Source organism: Gossypium hirsutum, chromosome D02 (assembly GCF_007990345.1).
Source record: "Gossypium hirsutum isolate 1008001.06 chromosome D02, Gossypium_hirsutum_v2.1, whole genome shotgun sequence".
Taxonomy (NCBI): domain Eukaryota; kingdom Viridiplantae; phylum Streptophyta; class Magnoliopsida; order Malvales; family Malvaceae; genus Gossypium; species Gossypium hirsutum.
The window spans coordinates 39035386-39058948 of NC_053438.1; the positions used below are offsets into that span (position 1 = coordinate 39035386).

At 32.4% G+C, this 23563-nt stretch overlaps 1 protein-coding gene across 3 annotated transcripts; it reads right to left on the reverse strand.

The window, feature by feature from the left end:
• Positions 1 to 15588: 15588 nt before the first annotated feature.
• Positions 15589 to 22237, reverse strand: LOC107887146 (uncharacterized). 3 transcript variants are annotated; one of them, XM_016811298.2, is made up of 14 exons: positions 21753 to 22237; positions 20830 to 20920; positions 20634 to 20718; positions 20308 to 20377; positions 19688 to 19757; positions 18301 to 18370; positions 18040 to 18085; positions 17693 to 17945; positions 17407 to 17612; positions 17197 to 17271; positions 16532 to 16592; positions 16301 to 16381; positions 16135 to 16214; positions 15589 to 15868 (listed from the first exon to the last, which is right to left on the reverse strand). In XM_016811298.2, the coding sequence occupies exons 1-14, from the start codon at positions 21890 to 21892 to the stop codon at positions 15790 to 15792; spliced, it is 1407 nt and encodes a 468-aa protein (XP_016666787.2). In that variant the 5' UTR covers positions 21893 to 22237; the 3' UTR covers positions 15589 to 15789. The 3 variants fall into 3 exon arrangements, 2 of the variants coding, with proteins under 2 accessions (XP_016666787.2, XP_040944471.1); XM_041088537.1 differs by having other exon boundaries at positions 21086 to 21927; XR_005910244.1 differs by having other exon boundaries at positions 15728 to 15868; positions 15992 to 16214.
• Positions 22238 to 23563: the final 1326 nt, after the last annotated feature.

The window sequence follows — 23563 nt, forward strand, 5'->3', positions numbered from 1 at the left end:
TATCGATTATTTACAATTATTTTATTTATAGTAATTTTTTACTCATATATTATAAACTATTTATTACTATGTTATTGAGTTTTTACCTCTATTTTATTATTTAGTTACAAAATGTTATCATTTGTTACTATACTATAAATCATATATTATTAACTATAATCAGGCTTAAATAGAAAACTGGTATCAAAACTATAACCTTTTTTTTATTTGAGTACCTAATTTTTTTTATAAAAAATATACGATTATGTTATATAAATTATCTTAATATTAACACTATTTAAAAAAGGCTTAATGGTGCAAAAAGCTCTCAAACTTAAAAAAAAAACAATTAAGTCCATGCTTTTTTTTTTGCACTCATTTGGGTACTTAAACTTTCAAAATGCATCAAAAAAGACCTCAAACCTTTTCAAAAAAGAAATTAATCCCCTACTTTTTTTTACACTCAATTGGGTACTTGAACTTTCAAAATGCATCAAAAAGACCCTCAAACTTTTCAAAAAAGGCAATTAAGCCCCTGCTTTTGTTAAAAATTATAAAAAATTTAAAATCAATAAAAGCTATAAATATTATTAAATTTTAATAAAAAATTCAAATATTAAAAATTTATTAAAAATTAGAAAAAAATGTAAAAAACGTAAAAAAATATAAAAAAATTGTAAAATTTTATAAAAATCGAAAAAATTATAAAATATATAGAAATATAAAATTTTATAAACTCATAAGAAAATTACACAAAATGTAAAGAAATATAAATTTTGAAAAAAAATTATAAAAATTATTGTACCAAAAGAAACATTTTATAATTTTTCTATAATTTTTATTGATTTTTATTTTTTTATCATTTTTCGCCACATGTCACGCTGTATTGCGACAAATGATGACTTTAATTGAAAAAAACTAGAGGGCGTTAATTTTTATAAAATTTTAAAAAATTTATTTTTTTACGATTTTTATAAAAAATTCTAATTTTTAATAAATTTATTTTTTATATTTTTATTAAAATTTAATAATATTTCTAAAATTTATTTTTAAATTTTAAAAAAATTCTAATTTTTAGTAAGAGCAGGGGCTTAAATTTTATTTTATTTTTTGACGAGGGTCTTTTTGATGCATTTTGAAAGTTCAAGTACCCAATTGAGTGAAAAAAAATAGGGGTTTAATTGGTTTTTTTGAAAACGTTTGAGGGACTTTTTGATGTATTTTGAAAGTTCAAGTGCTTAGTTGTTTGGATGCTCGCCTGATGATAGTGAAGCTAGGTTTACTAGTTTGAAAATTTCCTAGTTAAAGCAAAATTTCGAAGCCTTATCAAGTAATACCACTGAGTGGGAGAAGATGTGCACTGCTCGAGCATATATACTACAGTTGATAGGGGGTATTTATGTCGGATGCAAATAATAATAAAATAAACATGATGTACTTGCCTCTATTAGCTTATTTGCAAGTTGCCCGTTCATACAATTGGGGCTCAATAGTATTAGCAATGTTGTATCGTGAGCTTTATCAGGAGACAAAGCACGATACACAAAATATAGGTAGATGTTTGATATTGCTACAGTCCTAGGCATTATATAGGATGTCATTTCTGGCATCAGTGAGCCACCGACCACATATGTTCCCACTTGTAAATAAGTAAAAAAAATTAAAACTTCGATCAAGAATTTTTTTTTATGAAAATCTATTCTAACAAGTTTGCTTTATTTTCAAATAGTTTACTTTTCTGGGTATTGGGAAGTTCGAAACCTTGGCACATACTCCTACACGGTGACTAACCACCCTTGGAGTTTATTGTACGATGCCTCCTAATCTCCATACAACTGCTCCATTGTCATCTGTTTAGGCCACAATGATTTTCTGTATGACACTCTATACTAGAACCAGGCTTGCATGTCAGTAATCAGGACCAATACAGGAACGGTGGGAATGTCTTTCACTAGTGGCATTGTAACACCCTCAACCCGATTCGATTAACTGGATTCGGATCTTGGGTATTACTACGCAAACACAGACGCAAGCTTAATCTACTTATACAATTTACAGATAATTACAACTTAATTATAAAATTTCAAACTAAAATACATAAGTATATATAGTGGGTAAATACAACTACAAAATGTGATAATTAAATTACAATGATATCTAAATTTAAATCCTAATCAATTGCAGATACCCCCAAAGTATAGATTTCTAAGGAACATTTCAATCTTTAGACACGCCGCCAAACTTTTATTGATTTTTATTTTTATTTTTTATCATTTTTCACCACATGTCACGTTGTGTTGCAACAAATGATGACTTTAATTGAAAAAAAAAACTAGGGGCGTTAATTTTTTATAATTTTTATAAAATTTTAAATTTTTTTTATTTTTACGATTTTTTTAAAAAATCTAATATTTAGTAAGTGTAGGGGCTTAATTTTTTTTTAAAAAATTTGAGGGTCTTTTTGATGCATTTTGAAAGTTCAAGTACCCAATTGAGTGAAAAAAAACAGGGATTTAATTGGTTTTTTTTAAAAGTTTGAGGACTTTTTTTATGCATTTTGAAAGTTTAAGTGCTCAATTGAGTGCAAAAAAAAGAGGCTTAATTGTTTTTTTTAAGTTTGAGGGCTTTTTACACCCTTAAGCTTTTAATTTTTTTTTTTGACAAGTCCAACTAATTAGAACGTGATACACATAGCAATCTAGTGCACATTTAAGTTAAAATTAAAAACTCATTCTAATTAAATGAAAATAAAATTCTTATTTTAATTAAAAACCAGATCACATCTTTAGCAAAATAGCCTTCTAAAACCAACTTGAATATAGCAATAATAATAACAAAAAATATAAGTTCAAAAGCGTCAGTTCAAAATATAGAAACATTAAAATCGACCATGAGTGAAACCAAAAGTAGACAAAATCACCAAATCAACATCATTAACCCCCTTACTCTATTCATCCCCTATCAGCTACCATCATGTTGTTTAGAGGAGATGAGATCTAATGTTACCTTATCAACAAGAAGAGTTGTAACTCGTAAAACAACAATAGTTTTTTTCACAAAACCTGGATGACGTTTGTCCAACACTCAATTAATCTTCAACATGGTCATCATTAGTTAGAGTTTTTTTTTATAAAAATAATATAAAAAATTAATTAATTACGAAAATGGGTTAAGAGATAAATCATTTATGAAAATGAGTTGTTCGTCACAGTATCTGCTGATGTCGCCTAACACATTTGTAGCACCACCCTTTTCATCCAATCATCACGAAATCATCTGTTTTTTTTAAAGAATTTTTATTAGTGCCGGCACTGTGTCAGGCATCACCCATATGTATTGTTCAAAATATTCGTGAAAATATAAGTATATCGATGGAAAAAAAAATCTTAATGGTGTCGTCGGTTTGTCAAATGGCACTGGTGATGTTTTAAAAGAATTCAGTGATAGAAAAAAAAAGATAAGAAGAAAAAAATAGTTTTTTTTAATTGGTGTCGTCAATATGTCAGGCGACACCCGTGATATTTTTCAGAAAAAGCCTTGAAAGAGAAAAAAAAAAGCTTAAAAAATAAAGGGGAAGCCCGTGACTAGCCCTTTTATTTTGTTTCTTTTCTTTCCCCTTATAAATAAATCATTGCCTGCCCTCCCTCTTCCCTCAGTTCAAAACTGAGGTTGAAAAACAAATTGTTGTTTTTTTGTTAGTCATTGGTGTTTTAAGTGAAAATTGGTTTGTGTTGGTGTTTCATTGAGAAAAATTTGATAGTTTTAATATATGTTTTTATTGTTTATTATAATAATTTTTATATTACATTAATGTTTATATTTTAAATTAGATTTAATGTTTAGGATTATATTTTTATTTGTAAATATTACATTTGTGTTTAAGATGTAATGTTAGATTAAGATAATTTTAATGTATGCTTTTTTTAGTTTATAATAATAATTTTTAGATTTAATGTTTAAGATTATAAAATAATATAAAAATTAAATAATTATGAAATTGGGATGGAGGAAAAATTAATTATGGGTTCAAATAAAGTGTTCGAACCTACGGCACTCTGCTCTAAGTTGTTTGGACGCTCGCTTGATGATAGTGAAGCTAGGTTTACTAGTTTGAAATTTTCCTAGTTAAAGCAAAATTTCGAAATCTTATCAAGTAATACCATTGAATGGGAGAAGATGTGCACTGCTCGAGCATATATACTATAGCTGATAGGGGGTATTTATGTCGGATGTAAATAATAATAAAATACACATGATGTACTTACCTCTATTAGCTGATTTGCAAGTTGTCTGTTCATACAGTTGGGGATCAATAGTATTAGTAATGTTGTATCGTGAGCTTTATCAGGAGACAAAGCACAATACACAAAATATATGTAGATGTTTGATATTGCTACAGTCTTAGGCATTATACAGGATGTCATTTCTGGCATCAGTGAGTCACCGACCACATATGTTCCCACTTGTAAATAAGTAAAAAAAATTTAAAACAAAATTTAAAACTTCGATCAAGAATTTTTTTTTTATGAAAATCTATTCTAACTAGTTTGTTTTATTTTCAAATGGTTTACTTGTCCGGGTATCAGGAAGTTCGAAACCTTGGCACGTACTCCTGCATGGCGACTAACCACCATTGGAATTTATTGTACGATGCCTCCCAATCTCTGTACAACTGCTCCATCGTCATCTGTTTAGGCCCCCATGATTTTCTGTATGACACTCGATACTAGAACCGAGCTTGCATGTCAATAATCAGGATCAATACAGGAACGGTGGGAATGTCTTTCACCAGTGGCATTGTAACACCCTCAACCCAATCCGATTAACCAGATCTGGATCTTTGGTATTACTACGCAAACATAGACGAAAGCTTAATCTACTTATACAATTTACAGATAATTACAACTAAATTGTAAAATTTCAAACTAAAATACATAAGTATATACAGTGGGTAAATACAACTACAACACGTGATAATTAAATTACAATGATATCTAAATTTAAATCTAATCAATTGCAAATACCCCCAAAGTATAAATTTCTAAGGAACATTTCAATCTTTAGACATGCCGCCAAACTCGCTCAATATGCATAATAATCGGATACGCCATTTCTCTGATGTAGTCCCGACGTCGTCCCTCTTGACGTAGACTCATACCAATTTACCTATAACATCACATATAGGTGAGTTCATAAGAACTTAGTGAGAGTTACAACATTTACCTACGTTTTAATTTCACGTTGTAGTTGATGAGCCAAAATGATGATCTTATTGTTTATGTCTTTTGACATGTCTTTGACAAATACTCTTCTCAAGTTCCATCCTTCATACACTATAAATATCGTACCTCCTTCAAACGTAACGATTTAAAGTCCTTATTCAGTATACATTTCCAATATTAACCCATTACTTCTCTCTGTCTTCTCAATACTTTATTTCCAAACAAGTCTTAGTCTTTTGTGATACTTCACCATATAATCCATGGGTACATTATCCTTACTAGTTTCACAAATTATGTTTTAGAGCCATGCTGACTATGCCAATTACTTAGTGCAGAGCCTGCCACAAAAAACGTCCTTCAAAGTTTTTCACTGAGAGCCTTGTTAAGGCTCACCACAAGGGTAGTCCATTCGGAGTGCACCACAAAGGCTACCCTTGCAAGATTTGACACAGAAGCTTTTCTTTCATAATTCACCATAAAGGATATTCTTTCGTAATATGCCACAAAGGTTATTCTTTCATAGTTTGCCACAAAGGTTGTTTTTTCATAATATGCCACAAAAGTTATTCTTTCATAGCTCGCCACAAAGGCTATTCTTTCGTAATACGCCACAAATGTTATTCTTTTAATCTTTGCCACAAAGGTTATTATTTCGTAATACGCCACAAAGGCTATTCTTTTCTGACGTGTTTACGATATGGATTTGTTTAAACTCACATTGCGTGAGGTTTGCCCATCATCGTCCTAGGACACTTAGAGAACCCAATTGGGTAATCATTATTCATAATTCCTTTTCAGAGGGTGTGTCATACATGTAAGGTTACCAATCCAGGCTAAACCTTTAAAGCAACAATAGATTGCCAGTCCAAGCTAAATCTATGTCATATGTATCTTCGAGTCTACAACAAATGCTGGAGCTCGATTTCAAAACATATTTACTTGCAAACACTTATACATCGAAACAAACTAAGCCCAATTTTCTTAATCCACAATAAGAAACCAATATAACCCACATTTCATAACATACATTTCAAACATTCAAGTACAATCATGCTTCACCTTACATTACTCATGCATCATTCAAACACATGCTTAAACTCATCAGACTCTGTATCAGCTTTACATGTTATTCTCAGAAATATTCACTCAATCATAGATATCCTTAAGGAATCACTTAGCTTACTTGCTATACCTTTCATGATCTCGGCATTACTTTTCAATTTATTCTATAAATATAAAAGTATGAACAATACCACGTAAGAGTCAGTTTAGAGACTCACCGGACATCCATGAATAGCAGCTTTAACTCCAGATTCAACATCCAATATGAAACTGCAAAGACCACTACTTATAAAATATAGGGACACTATTAAAACTTATTTGTATAACCTTTACCATCATCTCAAACCCAGATGACCCCATGTAAAGCTTTACTTCTTCGTCTTACTGTTCATGCACTCTTACAGACTTAGTCTTTCATAACATAACATACAGAGTCATAAAACTTACCCAAACACAAATCATCTTTTCATAACAATCCAGAATCGTAACTTCCAGCTTAAGGAAGGAAGAAATGCTTACAGTTCCTTAAGAATCGAATAATAACACTTTTTGAAAAATGGAGAAGATAACTTCCCCCACACTTATCCTGAATACAAATATATATACAGCCTAAGTCCTTATTGGAATTTGACACGTGTCACATTCTTTCAAAATTTTCCCTATAATGGCCTATAGCCTCTGAGAAAGACATAAGTGAAGGTCCAATATTTTAGTTACTCCATTACTCAATCCAGTTAACTTCTAACTAAATCACCTTGTATCTTATCTTGAATACTTACAACATGATCAGCACAGAAACTTAAACAAACTTGGCGGACATCTCCCTTGGCGTTAATCTAACTTACAAATTTCTCTTACTTGAATTTTCTCCTTATGACTCCACTTTCTCAGATAAATCATTACTTAATATCCTGACTTCGTTTATGCGCCCAAATATATATTCCATAAGAAATAATTGGAGGATAGAACCACGCCACACAATTTTTTTAGGCTACGTGTCAAAACTTATAACCTGCCAAATTGGGGTAATACAAACATAATGCAGTTACAGATTATTTTCGCATCAAGTCTCTGATGGTCTTACGTCATATGTGCAGTAATGCATGTATGAGGCCCAACAAATTTTCAGACCTCTCACAGTTGTGACATCTGGATAAATGCAGCTAATGCCCGTCAGTTGCACCCTTCTGCAAACCTCCAACACTCCCCAACATATAATTTTGAATTAGATACAGTGACTTCATAGTCCACCGACACCTTCATGTTATATCGCTTGATGGCAAATACACAATCCTCGTTTGTGAATTGTTGGCCTACGAACAACTCTTTTAATTCGAAATCTATTGCCAATCGGTAAGAAGGTATTATATCTGGGTACTTAGGGAACTCAAATGCATGCGCCATATAGGGCTGTGCATTATTCGGTTAAAACCAAAATTTTTCAGTTAACCGACCGAGTTCGATTAATCGGTCAGTGAACCGAAAAAATTCGTTCGGGGTCGGTTAAATTTTTTTGGTTTGTTCGGTTAACGATTAAATCAGTTCAAAACAGACCGGTTAACCGAAAAAAATTGGGTAAACCGAAATTAACAACATAGGGCCTAAACCAGTTAAATTTAAACCCAGCCCAAATTTAAACCTGCTGGCTGCTGTCCAATGTCCATTTCGGATTTCTCAGCACAACCTGACTACTACCCCCTCCCTACTTTCACTTTCACTTTCAATTTTCACTCACACACTTAACACCCAACCTCCCTAGCCCTAAATCCTTCCTTTCTCTCAATCTCAGTCGAATCCCACCCTAAATCACACACTTAAACTTTCACTCACACGCTATTTCTCTTACGTCAGAGTCGTCGAGTCAGAGTGTCGGACCACCACACCAATAGGCAATACCAAGACCCAGGGCCAGGTTTGCTTTCTTCAAATTTCCCTTTCTTTTTTTTTACAATTTCTTGAATGGGTCTGTAGTTGACTGATATAGATAGTATTCGTTTTTTTTTTCTAATGGAAAAAAATGGAAAAGAGGGTCAGCTCCAAAAGCTGTTTGGACAATGAAAGTAAGGGCTAATAGGTAAACAAATGAGGCAACTCTTGAAGAAGACATTGCAGAGATTGTATGTAATGTAGCTTATTTGTTTAAAGTTTAAACCTTAGGGCCATGCAAAACTGTTATTTATAGGGAAAAATTATCCATGTTTGACGGAGGAGGTTGATAGGCTAAGGGTTGAAGAGGCTAACATTTTCAATTATTTTTACTGAGGAATTAATTAAGGCTCTAAGATAATGCCGTAAATAATGGGTTAGGCTGAAAACGCACTTAAACTGTTATAAATACACATATATTTATTTGATCTTTTAGGTTATATATATATATGACGATTTTAAGTATTTAAGCTTTTAATAATTAATAACATAATAATAAAATATTTTAAAATGATATAAGATTCACAATTAATTTTTTATACAAATGAACAAATACATTATAATAGCTGAGAGGAGAAAGGGTTTACAAATAAAAGAATTAAACCCTAAACGTGGTGACAATTAAGAAACCCACACAAGTTTACTATCGAAGCAGTGACATAATTGTCATAAAATTTTAATTGTTATTTTGATTTTTGATAGTTATAGATCTTCCCAAAATTACTGTTATATTGCAATAGAATTATAATTTATATAAAAATAAATTAAATATATTGTAATACACGACAATATAAATTTGAAGGGCAGGTAAAAACTATTAATTTAATTTAAAAATAAAATATGTAATAAATTAAATAAAAAATAAAAAAACCAAACATTATAAAAGAAATAAAATGAAATTATAGGAAGACAGAATAAAACATTAACTCCCCTAAAAGAATAAAAATTGAACTTTTTAATGTTGTCGTTATCATCTCAACCAATAAGGATTTTTGCTCGTCCACTTGTTTAATTGCTATTACAAATAATTACAGTTTAACTTTAGTTTATTCATTCAACTCCACAAGAAAAAAACAATGGTACTATCAAATAATAATAATAATATAGGCTTACTGATGAATTACAATATAGATCCTTTTTAAGTGTATTCTGCATCATTATTAGGTTCTAAAATCATGCAAATTGCAATGGTTTATGTGAGGAATTAATTATTTAATTATAATAATTAGTGATTGGTTAAACGTGCATGATGCATGGATACTAATTAAATATTGAGTGTTGGAATTTATAATTTTTAAGAAATACTGAGTGTTTGTCTATTTGATACATTATGCTGATTAATTTATTATATACTTTTTTCTTGCAGAATGTCAACCAAACTAACATCTATTGAGGGTAGTGTTACGCCTCCTATTTCGGTAGATTCTAAAAATTCGGGGGTTGGAGCTTCAATCCAAACAAAGGGGACTACGTCCGGGAAAAGAAAAGCCCCTCCTCAAAGGTCAGAAGTTTGGTCTCACTTCACTAAGTTTATTAATAGTGAGGGTGCAAGTAAGGCTAAATGTAATTATTGTGATAAGGAATTTTGTTGTGATATGAAAAAAAATGGTACAAAGTCATTGAAATATTATAGTGGTTCATGTAAGAAAAATCCTAGTAATGTTGTTGACACTAGTCAAGGACAACTAGTTTTACCTAGAAAAGGAGTTGAAGGGGGGAAGGGAATCTTTCAACTTGGAGGTTTGATCAAGAAACATGTAGGAAAAGATTAGCACAAATGATTCTGATTGATGAATTACCTTTCAAGTTTGTTCAAAGTGAAGGTTTTAAGAAATTTATGTTTGTGGCATGTCCTAGGTTTCATATTCCTTCACGAACTACTATGACTAGGGATGTTTATCAATTGTATTTAGATGAAAGGGTCAAGATAAAAAACTTTTGAGAAGTTCTTGTTCTAGAGTTTGCTTAACTACTGACACATGGACTTCTTTGCAAAGAGTTAATTATTTGTGTATCACTGCTCATTTTATTGATAACGATTGGAAATTGAATAAAAAAATTTTAAACTTTTGTCCAATTTCTAGTCATAAGGGTGAGTCCATTGGGATGGTGATTGAGAAATGCTTGTTGAATTGAGGGATTGATAAGTTGTTTACTGTTACTGGTGATAATGCAAGTTCAAATGATGTTGCTATTGGTTATTTGAGAAAGAAATTTAACACTCGAGGGGGTTTAGCTCAAAATGGTAAATATCTTCATATGAGATGCATGGCACACATTGTGAATTTGATTGTTGTTGAAGGCTTAAAGGAAATGAATAAATCTGTTGAACGTGTTAGGGGGCTGTTAGATATGTGAGACAATCTCCAGCTAGATTACAAAAGTTTAAGGAGTGTGTTGTGGTGGAAAAGATAGAGTGCAAGAAGATGTTGTGTCTTGATGTTTGTACTAGGTGGAACTCAACCTACTTAATGTTAGACACTGCTCAGAACTTTGAGAGAGCTTTTGAGAGATTTGAGGAGCAAGATACAAACTTTAGGGCTGAACTTGAAAGGGGAGAGGGTTGGCCTAGTGTGGATGATTGGGATAATGTTAGAAACTTGAGGGATTTCTTGGAACACTTTTATGGAGTCACTTTGTGTATATCTGGCACTTCATATGTCACGTCCAATAATTTTTTTGATGAGCTTTTCGAAATTGATATTCTTTTACGAGATGCTCAGTTAAATAGTAATATTGATTTCAATGTTATGGCCATCAAGATGAAAGAGAAGTATGATAAGTATTGGGGTGATATTGATAAGATGAATTTGCTTATGTTTGTTGCTTGTGTTTTAGATCCTAGACAAAAACTAAAGTAGCTTGAATTTGCACTTAGTGAAATGTCTAGTTCTGAAAAAGCTTGTGAAATGATGCAAAAATTGAAGGAATCTTTGTATGAATTGTTTGACGAGTATAAGCCTCCACTTCATAGTACTTGTAGCCAATCGAGTGTGCCAACATATGTTTCTTTTGGTGAACCACAACAAAAAATGAAAAGGAGAATGCAAGCTTTGTATAAAAAGCGTGAGTTGGAAATTTGTGGTGAGGATAAAACATCTGAGTTGGATAAATATCTAGCTGAGGCTAATGAGGAATTTGTTGAAGATTTTGATATTTTATTGTGGTGGAAAGTGAACAGCCCTAGATTTCCCACTCTTTCAAAAATTGCCAGAGATGTGTTAGCTATACCGGTTTCTACGGTTGCTTCAGAGTCTGCATTTACTACCGGGGGATGTGTGCTTGATCAATATAAGAGTTCTTTAACTCCTAAAATTGTACAAGCTCTTGTGTATACTCAAGATTGGACTCGAAAATCATCATCACAAGAAGACATAAAAAAGATTGAAGAACAAATCCAAGAGCTTGACAAGATTGAAAATGGTATGTTTATTGTTTTATTTTAATAGTTTCAATTTTTTTTACCATATTACTCCTACTTATTTAATTGATTCAATGTTTAGACATATCTTGGAGTGCATTAGAGCCTACCCTAGATTCATGAGCTTTCGTGAGTTGAAGGGTATGCTTACTATCTTATTCTTGTTAATTTATAATCTATTCGTTTGTTCATATTATTTGATTTTTTTAAATGCGTATATTTCTATTATATGCTAAATTTTTGCACATGTTTTTTTTTTAGGTTTAATGCAAATGGAGATATTTTGGAGAGATGAAATGGATATAAATGGAGAATATTAAATACTTATATTTTAATTATGTGTTAATTCAAGACTTATGTAATGTTTTTAATTATGTAGTGATTCAAAGACTTACGTAATATTTTTAATTATGTAGTGATTCAAAGATTTATGTAATATTTTTAATTATGTAGTGATTTAATTCGGATAATTCGGGTAATTTTCAGGTAATTCGGGTAATTCGGGTAAATCGGGTAATTCGGGTATTTCGGGTGATTTTTAACCAAAAATGCACAAAACATATTTTTTGGTTAATTCGGTTAACCGACATTATTAACCGAAAAAATTTCGGTTCGGTTAATTTTTTTTTAAAAAAATCGATTCGGTTAACGGTTAAAAATTTTCGAAGGTCGATTAACTCGGTTATACAAATTTCGGGTCGGTTAACCAAATGAACGCCCCTAATTGCATATGAAAATTCCACGAGTCGGGTTCTCGACCGAAGGGGCGTATACATTTTCATCATCGTCCACACCTTCATTGTCGATATCATCTAGGACCTCATCCAGATTGAGATCACTAAAATCTTCACCCTTATTATCAAAATGGCCATCATTATTAGGTCCTTTTTCACCATCTACATTGGTCTCAATCACTACTGGATGTATCTGTAAACAGGGACCTGAATTAAGGTTGTTATACGTAGTCAAAGTATGGTGTAGAATTTTGGCCCATGTCGATGTCGCTCCATAACCGCATTGTTCTGCCCATCCAACATTCAAATCAAAGTCAAATCTGTGTACAGACGATCGCCTATCGATAGACTTTCTCAGAACCTCCGTACACGGGTCTTAAACTCCATATGTTGACTTAATGGAGTAACATTTTCAACTGGCTCCATATCCGCTAACTCAGCAAACAACTCAATTGATTCAACATTCACGTTCCCAATTGAGCAATAAAGTGCAATTATAGTCTCCACGTCTTCATCATCTGCAAGTTTCATTTTCGTTAATTTGTACGGATTTGACAAAACTAGAAATTTGTAGAATAGTCTAGACATCCTTTTTCTATAATGTCAAGCAATTTTCACACTAACCTTTTCTTTCATATAATCAAAATTTACATTCTTATTAAACTTCATTCCTATTTGTTGACAATATTTAAATGTACAACCAACTATTATTTGTAAAATTACCCCCTCAAAATGCATATATACGAAGAATTAGTTATTTATTTTCGATATTAAATCTTTAAAATCAATTAAAAATAAAAAATTTTATTTTATTTTAAAAAATATTAGCTCTTATTAAAAATATAATTACATATAAATAATTACAAACTAACCTTATAAATTCGAACTTGATTTTTGAAATCTAAAACACAAATTTTGTTTCTTCTTTTTTCCTGTTTCCTCCCATTCTACTAACACAAATATTTCTTCTTCTTCTTTTTTCTTAACTTCAACAGAAACTAAAAGCTTCAACATAAACACAAAACTTCAATAGAAACCAAAAACTTCAACAGAAACAAATTTTTGGCCAATGATGGAGTATATATACTAGGTGGTGCCGCCTAACACGTCGGCGACACCCTTAATAAATTTTTTTTTCAATTTTCCTTTCTTTCCTTGATAGCCATTTTCTTTTAAAAAACACCAGAGTTGCCAAACACACTGACAACACTCATTAAATATATATATTTCTTCACAGGCTTTTTTTTGACACATCACCTATGTCGCCTGACACACCAACGGAACCCATTAAAAATATTTTTTTATTCATAGGCTTTTTTTTTCTGACACATCATCGGTGTCGCTTGATAGACCGATGACACCATTAAAAAATTATTATTTTTTCTTCACAGACTTTTTTTACATTGGATTTTTTTATAATTTATCACCCGTGCCACCAGATAGATTGGCGGAACCATTAATATAATATTTTTTTGGTTTTTTTCTCACTGTGTATACACGTATTTTCACGGATATTTGGATAAATATACATATGGGTGTCACCTGATACAATGGCGACACCAATAAAAAAATTCTTTTTTTAAAAGGCTGATGATTGACTGAAAAAGGAGAGTGTTGCTCATGATCTGTCAGGCGACACTATAACAAAAAACTCATTTCCGTAATTAATTTGACCCCAAACTATTTTCGTAATTAATTAAATTTTTATATTATTTTTATAAAAAAAGACCTCGTTAATTATAACATCATGTTTCACACGAGCACCAATCAAATATTGATCATTATTACTCAGATGTGCTGGATCGTTCTTTACCCAAATCTGGTTAGGTTGTGGTATTCTTTTTCTATTCATTGTTGTAATAAGTTAAAAAGTTTTTCAAAACAGCATGAAATCAGAATGCTAGCAGCATTCCACATAAATAATTACTGGGGATTCATTTCAGGCTCCACTATCCGCTGTGAATGCCTTCAAATAGTTAAATCAACTCTCTGTTTCGATGATTATTTTGTGGGATTTAAACCATTTTGAGGCAGTAATCATGGAAGCCTCCACAATTCCATCATTATATTTCTATGGTAGACATTACAATTGAAATTTAACATTTTATAACATCAAATCTTATATTCACATCTAACTTAATTTTTAGTCACTAACCATACTTGATTATTTTTTCATAAGGAAAATTTATGTTATTTAATAATTTAGAAAATAAATAGAATATTTTTTTTAACTACTTAACTCTAATATTAGATGAACTTCGAGTAGCATGTTGAAGTAAAATATGAAACCCATAGTTGTAATCGAAAGTTTTCAGGAACATCAAATAGTAAAAATCAAAACCATTACAATAGTGTTGTAGTGAAACCCATAGTCTTGAACAACAAAAAGAAAAAGTTTATGAAACACTAAATAAATAACCCAAAGAAATGAAAATTTTCTGACGGAATCTTTCACCTCACAATTATGGTGGCTTTTTTCATATGCTTTTTGGATAATATTTTAGTATTTTGGTCTCTTTCATTTTTAGTTAGTCCGTGTTTCTAGATAATTTTATTAAAATTCATTTTTATTTTTCACTTTTTTATTCTACAAATAAGAAGTATTATTATAATTATTTTAAAATATAGTGATTTGACAATACAGGTGGCGTGATATGATAGGTTGGGTATGTCTTCTTTTTCACTATCATTAACAAAATAAGATTAAATGAATAATGATTTTCAAGTTTAATGGTTAAAATAAATTTAAAAAAAATTCCAACAGTCAATCTGAATCTACTTGTCAAATTCAAGATGGTTTGGAGTAGAGGTAGTTGAGGATAGTGGGTCTTTGTCAGCACCGAGTATGATTTGATTAAAAATTATTAGTGGAGAGGAACTTTGAGTGGCAACAGAGATGCAATATCACTATCTGATATTATTCATTTGGTTGCTTCCACATCTCCTGCCCTATCTCTTTGGATATCCCCCTCAACAACTCTGCTTATTTCTCCATTTGACCCTAACCAAATCACTGTCCCAACATTTTCTCCTCCCTATCACAAACCAAAATATTTAACCCACCAATCTCTCTTTATCCTAATTCATGCATATTTAAAGAAAAGAACAATGCAACCCAAGCAACATATAATTCCTGGGAAATCCAAGACTAACTATACACATGCGCAAGAGAGCGCTTCACTATCCTCATTTATATTTCATAAGCGAAAAAGGGAAAAGAACCCATGATTTATCACAAAACATGTCAAAATCACTACTTTCATTTCATTTCAGAATGCAACTAGTCATTTACAATTCCTGAGTGGCAAACCACAACTATATCACGTTTGGAGAAACCAGAATGGCCAGCTTCTCAATGCTTTTGCTTCATCTAAAATCACAAGCAATTCAAAACGGTTTGAAAAAAATAATAAATTACACCAACTTTTCTACAGGTAATTTGAGACTAGACATCATAGACTGGCAGTCGCTCTTCAATAGAAACACGGCAGATTGGACACCTTTTGCACTTCTCACAGCAAGTGCTGAGAAAGAAACAGCATTATTAATAATTAAAGAAAACAAGTTCCACATCCTTTGATAAGAAATGAAAATATTACACACCATATGCCAAAAATATGGTATGCCACTACAAGTCATGTAAATACCATAATAATATATTTCTGAGTATATATGATGCCTAAGCCAAAGCTTTTCACAGACATCTTTGCATTAACCAATAGTCCACTACTGAGAAAACAGCCAGAATGGAAAATAACATTGTCAGTATTACAAGGGTAGATGCAAATACCTGCAGAGAACATGATGTCTACAAGGCAGCAGGACTACACATATTTGTTCCTCAAAGCAAACTCTACACAGAATCTTTTCCTGAGTGACAGACCATTCAATTAATAACTAAGCAATACAGTATATATTAACTTGGTAACAACTTAAGCTTGGTGTTGAAATAATACATATTGAAGTCTTTCAAACTCCTGCTGGCTGTACTTGGTGACTTCAGTCTGCTCACTGAGTGCAGCTTGTAATCTCCAAATCTGTATTTAAAGGATTTCAAAACATGCATATAATATTGCTCAATTGTAGACAGAGATTTCAGACTGTAGCAAACAGGTTAGACCAAAAAAATGCATAAGTAAAGGACAAACTATACTTCACAATTTGAAGACTCCAAATACTATGTTTACCTCCTCAACAAGATCTGATTTTGGTCTTTTCTTCACAATATCAGGTGAGAAAGTGTTATATCTGAATGTTTGAGGATGAAAGAAAAGATCAGCAAAAGGACAGGGGAAGGGGGGGGGGACCCCACTATTATCTATGTACAACTCAAGAAGGCCCCACAATATGCACAATATGCAATAAGAACAAGTGAACTGGCAAAAACGATGAGAAGAAAACAAATTTCATTGCTAACTTTAGTATGCTAACATGAATGTATCTCATGACTCAATTCTTCTTTTACTAATGCATTTTAATACATTCTCTTTATAAATGATAAACTAAAAGCAAACTGCACTAGAATTCTCCTTTGTTAAGAAACAATAGTATCCTACGAAAAGATTTCCTATGCCCTTTACTACTTAGATATTGACTAACTAGGAAAAAGAAGTCATCTGCATTGCTTTTGATGAATAGTGATGGTGGCTAATGAAAATTTTCCCACACTTTTAGGCTTTAGCTATCATACTGTGACAGAGAAAAAAGCATTTTTGCACTGATAAGTCTAAGCATTCAACCACATCAAAGCTGGTTTAGTAAACCCTACAGAATGCAGCCAGAATGATTACTCATGCATTGTGCTAGATGAATGCATGCATAAAGGAACTAGAGTGCAATATAGAAAACCAACCCAGATGCCCCTGAATAGTAAAGTCTAGCTTGTTCCTCTTTACTTCCTTCATCAATTGACCACCAACCCAGTAACCTGTTGAGAAAAGAAACATAATTTTTTTTTTAAGTGTGCACAATGCTTTCATTTTTGTGTTCACTTGGTCCAGACTCAGAAGAATTTGAGCAAAAGTTAATCAAGATTTAAAAATTAACTCCTAACAAACACTACCTTGACCCATGGTGCAAGAACCCAAAAAATTCACGAACTTTTGATGATATATCAATGTATCTTCCAGAAACAGCTCCACTATGTAGTAAAATAACAATTTTCTCAATCAATCTATACGCAGCATGAGCAACCCCAGCTCCTTGCAGCAGCAGAAGGGGAGAAAAAAGAATTGGAGTTGATATATTTCTTGCACTAGGTGGTGTTCCCTGACATCACAGTTTAACATGTGATACAGATAGAACTTGAACGTTCAAGAATATAACAGAGGCATTTGCAACAACTATACCTCTAAATGCATGAAAAGCATGATCTGGAAACAAATAAATGGGATTTTCATAACATGTCCTCCAATATCCTGCAGGTTGCATATTCTGCTGTTATGGTGGCTGTCTTCATCAGAAGATATTACCAAGCCTCTGTTCCAGTCCAGATGTCTTATAGTCATTGAAGACGAGCTGGATTCTCCAAGGTGAGAATTTCGATGAATTGTTGGATTATACCACTTTGTACAAACAAGAAAGGCAAAGCACTCTGCAATACTGCATCACAACTTAAAATATTATTACAGTAGAAAAAGGACAAGGGGGAAAGGGGAAAGCAGAAAACAATCACTGGAAAATGAATGTATTGTACCCAAAATTTATAAATAAATCCCACCAGCCTAGAGCTGCAACATCACCTGCACCTCGTTGGAAGATGAATCAATGTATTAGCATCAGACATGTTGAATGGTTTCGAACTAGAATACATAAGTCAGCAGGATAAAAAATTCCCATTCGTAGCAAAACAAAATAAATATAGCCATGAAATAGCACCATAAAGAACAAAACAAGAAAAAGAGAAAACTAGATCAAAAGAAATCCTACCCTTAAAACTAAGGAAAAAACAACTTACCGCATAACTTTAAAAGAGTGAAAGTTGTGGCAGCAATAAAGAAGACCATAGATATTGCAACCCAAAAATGCTACAAACCAAATACCAGAAATTTCACATCAGTTCTCTATACAATTATCAGGGCGCAATACATTTAGCACTAGATATAGACAAACAGATCATCTGAGAGACCGCATCATTGCTATCATCACATATGAGCACACTCTGGTTAAGCATAAGATATGAAGCATGTATATGGGGGAAACCCCCTTGTACCAGTGTCATATTGGTGTCTGACAGAGACACACTGCCGACAAGGCATAATAAGTATGGGACACACCAGGACCAAAAAAAAAGGTTCTGACACAGTGACTATAGTTACTACTCACCAGATTTGCTTTCCCTGGAACCATGAACCAGAAGAAGAGAATTACAGTGTCATAGAGAAGTAAGAGAAGAGACTACGGCGAGTTTATGGTTCTCTTTTAAAATGAATTGACCTCAAAAAGGGCTAAGATTCGGCTCAATCTCTATCGTGGCAAAACATGGATTGTGTGCATGTGCAGTGCCACCATATGCTTACCATATCCATGTCTATCCTCCATGAAGTACGAGCATGATGCAGTCATGACAGGCTGTTATAACGTAAGTAGATGCAAATATAAAAAAATTATCTGTTTCTTTCACATTTTTCATCTTTCCACCCTTCTTAATAACCATACAACTCAATAGAACCCGGGGGGGGGGGGGAATTTAAGTAAGTTGTCCCTTGAGAAAATTGTGCCATGAGAAGAAGCATCATGCTTGAATAAAAGTAGCATGGGGTTTAGAATAGTTGTTGAAAGTCAGCTTTTGATAGGCAAGTTGGGATAAAATAGCTGACAAGTGATGAGTCACAAAAACTGGAGCAAGTCAATCGTCAATCACCCAATATGTGTCTCCTAAAGCTAATTTCTTGACCAACATCAACAAAGTGCAGTGCCTAAAGGTATTAAAACCTGGACAATCTTGTTTGAACATAAATCATACATACACATGCACACAGACAAGCATTATAAGCAAGTTTGAACATATTTGATCGTTATAACAAGCATTTTCATTTTCTAACTTTTCACTACAATTTACAAGATTGTTGTATATCAGAACAAAAGCTGAAAGAATGATCACACCAACGAAATATTATCAGTAATATTAGAATCCATGCCTTCTAAGAATACATCTAGTTGCTGTAAGATGAAATGAAAAAAACCATAAAATAATAAGTGCCCCAAACCAATGGATAATTTTTCAGTTATAAAACTTATGACTATGTGGAACCATAAACGCTAAGTTGGGCATGCCAATTTTATTAATGACATATTGGATATCTCCAAACTAAATCCTTTACTCACTACTATTGAAAACTTACAGGAAGAGTCTCCCATATCACTTCGTCACTCATGCTTTCCTCATCTCCGGGCATCAAAGCTCTGCACATCCTGCCGAAAATTAAAGAAAAATAGTCATTACACCTAGAAACAGTGGATAAGATAAAAATGAACAACAGTAACATTTAACACTACAATCCCACACTTGCAACTGACTTGGTACTTTGCTAAAATACTATAGCATTACTGATTCTTGTTATAGTAAGTCAAAAAACTTGAAGGTTGAAGGTTGAAACTTGAAACAACGCACTCCAACATTTTTTTTCCCAATATAATTAGAGGTCAGGCTAGGTGAGAATGAGAAGGAGAAGAAATATATATTTAAGAATTTGTTGGAGCAAGTCAACATATGAAGTTGGTTCAAGGCTAAAGTCCACACCACAATATACAAAGGAGGGAAAAAAAAAACCACATAGTGGATAGCAGCTTTTTAAGCCCCAAGTATCAATAAAATTTTGCATGATTTCATTCAGATTCTTGTTGACTGGAGCCAACATTAGCAAATCAATTTGGTTAATAGACATAAGATTTTATAGTACACATTAAGTACTCAAGCAACAAATTATGACAATGAACAGGAAGAATGAGGGAAAGGAAATACCTGATGTTATCAATCAGAATAGCCATTTCAAATGCAAGCAGGGGAAGAAAGACAATCTTCAAATTAACAACTGCAACACATCCATTTTTATAAACAATTTAAATGAATAAGATAACTAAATGGGAATATTAGATACTCAATTATTAACATGCTAACTTTAACATATAAAGTTATTCATGAATCATTAATGCAAAAGTCCCTTCAGCAAATCAGAGAGAAGTAAGATGGAGAGTACTAAAGCAAAAATAAATAAATTAGAATATAGGACTTATAAATAAGAAGAACATCTACAGGTTATTATGTTCAGAAGAGGTTGCCTTTTTTACCATAGCTGCTGTCAAGACGTATACACAAAAGTAGCTCAAAAGCAACAAGCAATGGCGTTGATATGAGAGCATGAAAGGGAGCCCACTGTGCATGAGAAAAGCAGGTTATTGATCTGGATTATTATGAAATACAGTGCCACAAACAATTTTCTCACAGCTAATTAGGACATCCAAACTTAGAGATTATCTGTCATACATCGCGATCATGAGGCATTGATGGAGCAGGCAAAGAAAACCTGCCACGTGCTACAGTTGCATGAAAAAGCCATAAAGGGGAAAATACAACCCTGCACAATGAAGATAACTAGTGAATCTACATTGACTTGCAATAAATGCTTACCAAAATAAGATGATTAACATGTTCTCATCTTCTCGCTTAACAACAGAGGATACTAGTGAATCTACATTGGCCTACAACAAATGCTTTACATATTCTCTTCCGCACTATTCACCTCTAAAGTATAATTGTGTAACTTGCAGCTTCATACGGACATCTCAGCATGACTGACAGCTAAATGTATTCAAATCATTAACACTTCATATATGAATTATGATCACAAGTATCCAAGTCAAAATATCAAGTACCGGATATATCACTAATGAGAATGAAGAGAGAAAACGCGTTTTAAACCCCTAATCATGAGATTTTATAACAGTTGGCATATGTTTGAATTTCATGGCCATCCCAATAGAGAAGCCAAACCCGTCAATGTTTCACGGTAGGGAACATGTCAACGCACACTCAAATTTAGAACTCTACAGATTAAGTGCACAAGCAATCAAATTTCCCCTTGTAGGCATTTGCCAATGATTAATTAACTGAGAGCAAATTGACTAACTGATCAAGTAAAATGTGACTTTCAAGAAAATACACCAACAAAATTCAAATAACAAGGAAAAACAAAAATTACTGCAAAAGAAACAATACAAGAAAGATTCAAAATTTGGTGAACTAAGAAAAAAGTAAAAAGGAAGCAAGTGACATAGTGAAAAATGGGGATGCAGGCAACAAAATGAATGGCAAAGTCGATTGCTTTTCGCATAAAAGTCAGCAGTCGCAAAGAAAAGCGAATCGGTTGTAAATGAAGCCCAAAAGCAAAATGAAAGACAGAGACGAACCACCAAGAGTAAGACAGGGCATGATGAAGCTTGAGAGCGAGCAAGAGGGTGAAAGAGAAGAGCAAGGCATGGGCTACCAGCGCCTGCAGCGACTTCCCCACTCTCCTCCAGGTCATCACTCTCCTTCTCTCTACCAACATACCCAGAGCCAAAAATAAAAATAAAAATAATTAACGGAATTCTTAAGACACCCAGAAAAGAAAAAGATGGAAACTTGGGTTTGACGCCAAAGCAAAGGAAGCAAGGCCGAGGTATGGCTGGGGACGAAATTACGCTTGAGAAATGAACAAGTGCGAAGGAGAAGGGCTTAGGAATAGGAATGGAAGAAAAGAATAGGGTAATTTGGTGAAGAAGAAGAAGAAGAAGAAGGAGAAGAGACCAAGGTGGGTGCCCACATTACGTAGGGAAGTTTTTTCAGCTTGGCTTGGACGGTTTACTTTTTCTTCTTTTTTGCTTTTCCACTTTCAAAGCGGATATATTGATGTTAAATAAATAGAATTTAGGGGGACGGGACAGAGTAGAATATTCATATTGGAATCTGTATTTCATATATGCTCCCATTCATATCACTCAATTTTTATATGATTTTTACTATTCACTAACTTAAATATCGGGATTTTTTATTTTAAATTTTATAGTAAATGAGTAAAATGGTCTTATTTTGATTTATTATATATAATGCAAATAGTAAAATTAGTTATTAATGCTTACACTTTTATTCAATTTGACCCATATTCTTTTGTTTAAATTAAATTAATCCTCAAACTTTTATTGCAGACCTGACACTATCTTTATTTTATATGTCACATTATTGTATAAATTAAATTTTATAAAAGAAATTCATAAATTAAAATTAAAATTCCAAAAATTATGAAAACAACGCTTCAAACTTTTTAAAATAAAATAAGAGGATGGACCTAGAGGCATTCTTCATACACGAGTAGTAGATTCCTTTAACTCTAAATATGCAATTCAAATTGGAGAATCCTATTTCATGATGGGATTTAGATGCTCTTTTATTGGAATCATTTTTTCGTATATCACTTCATGTCAACTTTTTTTCTCCCCCTCTTGATAAAAAGTCTATTTTGTCGGTGTATGAGAATAAAATAAACTTCAAAATAATTAACTGAAAGCTTAAAGGCGTGCAACCATGCCACTTTATTTAAGGTTCTATTCGTTTCCACCTATATTTTGGTGCGCAAAAGAATTACAAGTAAATGAACCTTGAGGATACAATGAAGCCCAATGACTATTTGTGTTTGGCACTGATGAAAATAATCCACTGAGCATTGAGTAAAACATAGCAAGAGTATCAAGTTCTATAAAGAACTTCTGCAATAATTCTTTATAAAACAATATTTGAATATAAAAAGATGGAGGAGAATAGAGAAACTTTTGTTTCTAAATTTTGGTATGGTTTGGTATTTCTTAGTATACCATGCAAATGAATTTTTTCTCCTATTTATAAGAGATCTCGCATCTCTTCATAGAGACATAACTATCCAAATAGATAGTCACATCTATTAATAAGGAATACAACTATTCATTAGATATTACTTGAACAATCATAACTTTTTATTAATAATCAAGTAACATAAATTTTAGTATTTAAGAGACATAACTCATTAGTATTTGGGATTGTTGAATTACAGACGAAATAAATATATAAAGCAACGGAGCCATCATAGTATTTTTGAACTTTTCTGAAAAAAAAAAGAAAAAAAGGGTGGTAATTGGATTATTTAGTGATCTGGGTCTAATAGACGCTCTCTATATTTTCTCTTTTTCTTTTTTTGATGAAAGAAAAA

Excerpts from the sequence above, each read along its gene's own strand:
- LOC107887146 (XM_016811298.2), bottom strand. The coding sequence starts at position 21,892 with ATGTTGGTAGAGAGAAGGAGAGTGATGACCTGGAGGAGAGTGGGGAAG. Across the intron at positions 17,946-18,039 it reads GATTTATTTATAAATTTTGG|TATTGCAGAGTGCTTTGCCT; the intron begins GTACAATACATT and ends GTTGTGATGCAG. Across the intron at positions 16,382-16,531 it reads AATCAGATCTTGTTGAGGAG|ATTTGGAGATTACAAGCTGC; the intron begins GTAAACATAGTA and ends CTTTAAATACAG.